Source organism: Sphaerodactylus townsendi, linkage group LG09, assembly GCF_021028975.2.
Source record: "Sphaerodactylus townsendi isolate TG3544 linkage group LG09, MPM_Stown_v2.3, whole genome shotgun sequence".
In the NCBI taxonomy this organism is placed as follows: domain Eukaryota; kingdom Metazoa; phylum Chordata; class Lepidosauria; order Squamata; family Sphaerodactylidae; genus Sphaerodactylus; species Sphaerodactylus townsendi.
This window is the reverse complement of record NC_059433.1, coordinates 54,625,192-54,631,191: the sequence shown is the minus strand read 5'-3', so window position 1 is coordinate 54,631,191 and position 6,000 is coordinate 54,625,192. Positions and strand designations below refer to the sequence as shown.

Sequence of the window (6,000 nt, the reverse complement as noted above, 5' to 3'; positions counted from 1 at the left end):
CGACTCACGAATCGATATTCTCGGCGGGCCGAAGCAGAGCCTGGCCCCTTTTCGCCGAGGCTCGATAAGCGTAGCCTGGCGCCGCCGTTGCCGCGCTGTCGCTCTGGGGCCAGGTCGGTGGCTGCGGGCGGGTGGTTCAGCGGCCTTGTGTTGACATCCTCCATCCTCTCTAGAACTCCCAACGCTTCGGCGGTTTCTGATCGACTGATCCCGGCAAGAGGCCCGGCGCTGAGGTCGGCGCCTCGGTCGCCATGAGCACCGAAGAAGAGATCATTCGCATCGCTAAGAAAATGGACAAGATGGTGCAAAAGAAGAACGCGGTGAGAGGCGCTTGGAGGAGGAGGAGGAGGAGGGGGGGGGGCAGAAGAGGCAACGGCCTCTCGTTTGGCCGACTTGAACGACCGGGCGGCCAATGAGAGAAGCGGCGAGCTCAGCCGGGCGCCCGCCTTTTTCTGGACGGGGAGCCGTTGGCGGAGAGGAGATGCTGGAGGGCGAGGGCGAGGGCGAGGGCGGGGGGGGGGGGGGAAATCTGCTTCGCGCGCGACGGTTCTTTTGGGAAGCCGACCTGTCAAGCGCGAGACTGTGCCGGGGAAAGGAGGGGCGTCCGGCGAAGCTGTGGGCCCCAACTCTCAGGTCGTTTGCAATGAATGACCCGAGGACTTTGCCTTCCTCCATAGGCCGGCTCTCATTCCCTTTCCAGAGGCATTTGGCCGGTGAATAGCCCAGTTTCTGTACGTACAAATCAGGATTTCAGGAGTTGAGCGGGACACTCGGCCGCGTGTAATCACGTGCAGAGCTTTTCTGGGAAGCATCCCTCGTTGTTTACCTTTTTAAGCGAACCGGCCCAGCGAGTGTAGCAAAATCTCCCCCTCAAATATTACTGTCTCCCTCCGCCTGTCTCCTTTTGCATTCGTCCTGTACGTTCTCTACTCGCAACGTTAATGGGTTTTAGGAAAAAAAATTGTGCTTTACTGAGTGCGGGGATGGAGGAAAATATTGTTCTTATCAGTTTCATAAGTGTGGGAGTGTGTTTGTACCTGCTCTCCCCTGGTGTTTTACAATTCAAAAACGACAAATGCGATAAAACCTTCAGCGTCTTAGACCCCGTTAAAAGCCTTTGTGAGTAGAATAGCGCTGCATCACCTGCATTTCTATTATAAATTAATATATTTATTTTGCAACTTGGGGAATAGTCACTGGATCACGTATTTTAGCTCAAGTCGCTTAAGGAAGCTTAAGCGTTTTTTTAAACATTTGGACATCTTTTTTGGGAATACATGCTGGATGTCATAACAGAGCATACTTCCTAGTTTAACAAGATTATATTGTATTGCCAGTGAATGTGAGATATTACATGGCATGCTGCTATAGGGAAAGGGTGTTCCCAAATGTGCAGTTCTGCTGAGGCAATAGTGTCAAGGCTTACTGACAGGTCAGGCAAAACTAGGAAGTAAATCCACATGACCCAGGCTAACAAACCACTCTCAGCTGAGGGAATGAGGTACCAAGTCTCCAGCCCTATCTGGTATTAATCAAAAACTTGCAAGTTGAGTTCCAGAATTGATTACTTTGGTAGCTGTAGCCAATGTTGGCCAAGGTACTGGGTTTAGGTTGAAGTCCTAAATGCCAAATGTAAAGTTTATTGAAAAATGTGTTAAAAGTGTGTAAATATAAGATCAGTGCAAAGCAAGGAAGAAACTAATAAAACCTAAGTAAGTAATCTAAAATACTTAGAAAAGCTCTTTGATACTCCGATCCAGATGTTACTTGACCAGATTGAAACACAGAGTCGAAGCAGAGTTTCAAACGCTAAGAGCAGGTATTCCAGCCACACATGGCACAAACCAAGCAAAAGATGATCCGAAGGATATGTGTCCAGAAGGAGTTGGCCAACAGGTACAAAGTGGAATGATTCATCTTGCTTTATCCTAGGCTGCCAGCAGCTGGACTGATTCTGGTTGGCCAGTCAGGTGTGTTCCCAATACATGCTTCAGGTGTGTTCCAAGACCCATACTTCTGCAGCTAGCACGTGCCCAAAGTCAAGCAACTAACCTCCCCCACAGGGTTCTTTTTGCTAATGAGATAGAATGCAAGAGGAAATCTCCCTAGCCTTGAAGCTCCTAGGCACTGTAATCTCACTTACGCATGTGTCTGACTCTGTCCCATTCCTTCTCTTTCTTGAAACTGCATTTTGTTAAGTTTCCAGAGGAAAGCTTTCTGTAATCTTCCTAGGCCCAAAAGCCTAAACCAAAGTTTTGAAATGCCAAGGAACAGCTAGAGAAAAACCAGTTTCTTGACAAGTAGCCTGCACTCTCATTAAGTATGCTTAATCAAAATGACATCTTATAAAACATTGCCTTCCTGGTAGATCACATCATTTGTGATGTTCCATGTCAGAAAAAATTATATTGGTGACTGGCATGTTCAGCTGTTGGGCTGTACCCTTCAGGTGTGATTTTTGTCATGCTGGCCCTAGGGGTCCTTTGTCCCCCATGAGAAGCATTTCAGAAGGCAAGGGAGCCATAGCAGGAGGTGATAAAGTTGTGCTTTGCTGGCGAAAATCCTTCCATTAGTGGAAATGTTCAGTGGGATCTAAGCCTATGTATTTTTCAGAATTATAGGTGTGTATGACTTACTAGATTAATAGAAGGAATGTTTCAGAGATTCTCTGATTTATCTTAAAATGATGACTAACATCTGACCAGTTTCATGCTCAAGTAGTGTTGTATTCAAATGTTATAAATTGAATCCAAAACTGCTGTTCTTCTAGCATAATGGCACTTACATTTGTATAATGCTAGTTCAAGTAGTACCAAGATATGCTTGATGAGTGTTTCCTGACCCACAGGAGGATATTCCTTTATAATGATAACACTGGAAAAGTGTTCTTGCATCTAAATATGTCAGTAAGCTTCTTGATAAGTTGATAACTAAGACCCCTGCAGAAACTTTCTTTCAGACACTTTTTCTAAATATGGATTCAATATTGAACAGCTAGGAATGGTAGCTTTGTTTTATCTTATTATTTATACAGTACTTTTAGTTCATATATTTCTAGTTCATAAAGTATCCCTATAATTTAAATATTTGTGTATTTAACCATATGAAAACAAACACATCTTCTGGAACTCACTCGCTATACGCCGTTGCTGCTTGGTTAAGTTTTGAATTGCTACTGTTGATTTTGTGAAGTAACTTAACTGAAAGTAAGTACTTTTAATTACACAATATACAGATATAATAGCAACAGAAGTTTTTTTGACTAACATGACCAACTAAACATTTTAGACCACAAATATTTGCATTTTGTCCTGGTCCTGTTGCTGTTCTGCACCTGGGACTTTTCTGCTGGCTGATTCCCACTGTATACTCAAACAGTTATTGCTCTACAAAACCTACATTAAAGTGAACTATGTAGTTGTGTTGAGCCGAGCCTGTAAGTACTTCAGTTACAAGTACCTATGAAATGTTTGGTCTATTGTATAACTAGTGTAACAAATTAATCAAGAGCAGTTGAGTAAGATTAGAGAAGAAAAGGTCAGCAATAGTTTTTCCTTTTACCAGATAGAAATATCAGTTTTAGTAAATGGAAGAGTATTGGCCAGCATAATTCTTTCTGCATTAATAAGTATTGCAAGCATCGCTATCAGACCTCCAATCTTTTAGCATGGCGCATTCCCAAAGTGAGAATTCTAAGCTAGTTACCTCTTATTAGTTTTAAGGGTCCATTCTTATATGGGTGAAGGTAGACCCCTAAGCAAGCATCAGATCAGTACTGATCCATGGGATGACATCACATCACAACATTTACTAGGCAAACCATGTATATGGGATGACTTGTCATTGCCTTCCCCACTTTAACCCCAACAATCTGGGTACTCACTTCACCAACCTCTGAAGGATGAAAGATTGAATCAGCCTTGAGCCAGCTACCTGAAACTGACTTCTGCTGGGATTGAACTCAGATTGTGAGCAGAGCTTTGACTTCAGTACTGCAGTTTACCATTCTGGACCACAGTGCCCCCAATTCTTTTATATTAAAATAATTTCTAAATCCTTACAAAATGTAGACTGACATTCCTTAGGTACAGCCAGCATATTGAAGTTTAATACTGCCTAATTCATTACATTGATTGTTTTTCATAATTCATCTGGGCCAGAATGGGATGCTACTTCTGTAAAATATTTATCCTTTATTAAAAAAAGTAGTAGTCTTCATCCTGCTTATATAGAAGTTAGACCTACTGAATCAGGTAGAATGTGGTTCCCGAAGAGTGCTGTCTTAAGCCATATTCTTTACATTTTCTCAAATGAGAGATTACTTATGGGTTTTTTTGGGTGTCCTACTTCCTTTACTTTTAACGGTGTTTACATAGGATTAAAGCATCTGTAAGTTTCACAGAATTTTTTTCAAGTGTGCTTAAAACTATAATAGTTTATTTCTACAGCTCATATGAACCTGTTCAGCTAGTTTGAATCTATGAAACTACTTTATGCTGTCAGATCATTGATGTATCTACATCAGTATTTTTACTCTGACTGACAACTGTTCTTCCTGTTCCCTGGTAGAGAAAGATCTTTTATAATATGCTGCCTTTTTTGTATAATGCGTCTTTTTTTTTCTTTTATGCATTGCACAAATCAGTATTTTCAGTTTTGCATTCAAAGTAGTTTGATGTATTATTTCTGACAGTGCAGTCTTAAATAGACTTATACCATTCTAAGGCCATTGAAGTAAATGAGAGTATCTCTGAATTAGAGTTTCTCTGTATATGATTGCACTGTCAGTTTTTTGTGACAAATAAGATGGTACTGGCACTTGTGTGGCAGTTTTTAAATTGGTTGTTGAGGATTAGGCAGAATATTAAAATTCAGATTCTACAGGAAGACACCTTGGAGGATTACCTGTAGGAAGTGCTTAATTTTGCTAAACCTTAATGAAAGGCATAGTGGCTGACATATATGTATGCATGCATAGTATGTATATGACTGCATTCAGCAGACTTGGAAGTTGGATCAAGAGTATTTTGACTTGCATTACAATTATGTTAATGCTAATTGTTTGAACAGTATTGCAAAATATTGCATATGGAAAGTAACAGTAAACTAATGCTTCAGTTTATTGTATATAAACTGAAACTCTCCCTTTGGGGAGAGCAGTTTATTAAGTTGAATGAATAAATTAAATAAATAAATCAGAAAATGTTTTATGAAGAATCCATAACTGCATTTTGAGATGACACTTTCAGATTTTGCTTACGCATATAATTTTGTTTAATGTATCAACATAGTATTTGTGCGCATCCCAGCAGGGCTGCTTTTTGAATCTGATAGATGTTGATTTTGTTGATTTGAAGATGTTTCAGTTGCCGCCTTAGTGTTTTCAGAATGGTGCCCAGGGTACCAGTTAGTGCTGGGATGACCTCTGCTGGCTGCTGCTGTTGCTGGTGGTGATGGTGATTGGATTTATTCACTGCCCTTCCCCAAAGGATCAGAGCAGTTTCCATCGTTCTATAAGACCATACGTAAAACATTATAAATACTTAAAGTTGCTGTTACACATCATTCAGTTTTAAAATAAAACAGCAAGAGAATTCCAGATCCACAGTTCAGTTTAATTCTACACATGGATCCCTTATATTTTTATAATTTCATTTATATGCAGTTGGCGTGGGATCCTAACAGAAGGATCAGGAAAAATAAAGAGTAGAGAAGAGGGAGAATGGGAAGGGAAGTGGAGGGAAAAGGGAAGGGGAAAGGAGGAAAAAAGGGAGGAAAGAAAAGGTGGGAGGGAGGCAATTGTTGTATCACTGTAGGTTCTTCAACCGTATGCCTAATGGAACACCTCTGTTTTTCAGACCCTGTAGAATTGTATTAGAGCCCACAGGACTCTGGTCTTCCCGGACAGAACATTCCATGGGCAGAGCATTCCTTTTCAGCCCTGGCCCTAGTTGAGGCCTGCTGGAATTCACTTGGACCAAGGATCAGTTACAAATTTTC

General features: G+C 41.3%; 1 protein-coding gene across 5 annotated transcripts in view; it reads left to right on the top strand.

Annotated features, from left to right (window-relative positions):
- The window catches only part of TCEA1 (transcription elongation factor A1), a 28,792-nt gene continuing 22,792 nt past the window's right edge, over window positions 1-6,000 (top strand). The window contains exon 1 of one of the 5 annotated variants that reach the window (XM_048507938.1): window positions 1-320. In XM_048507938.1, coding sequence (XP_048363895.1) covers window positions 252-320 — 69 coding nt within the window. In that variant the 5' untranslated portion in view covers window positions 1-251. The other 4 variants (XM_048507937.1, XM_048507941.1, XM_048507940.1 and 1 more) reach the window with 4 other exon arrangements.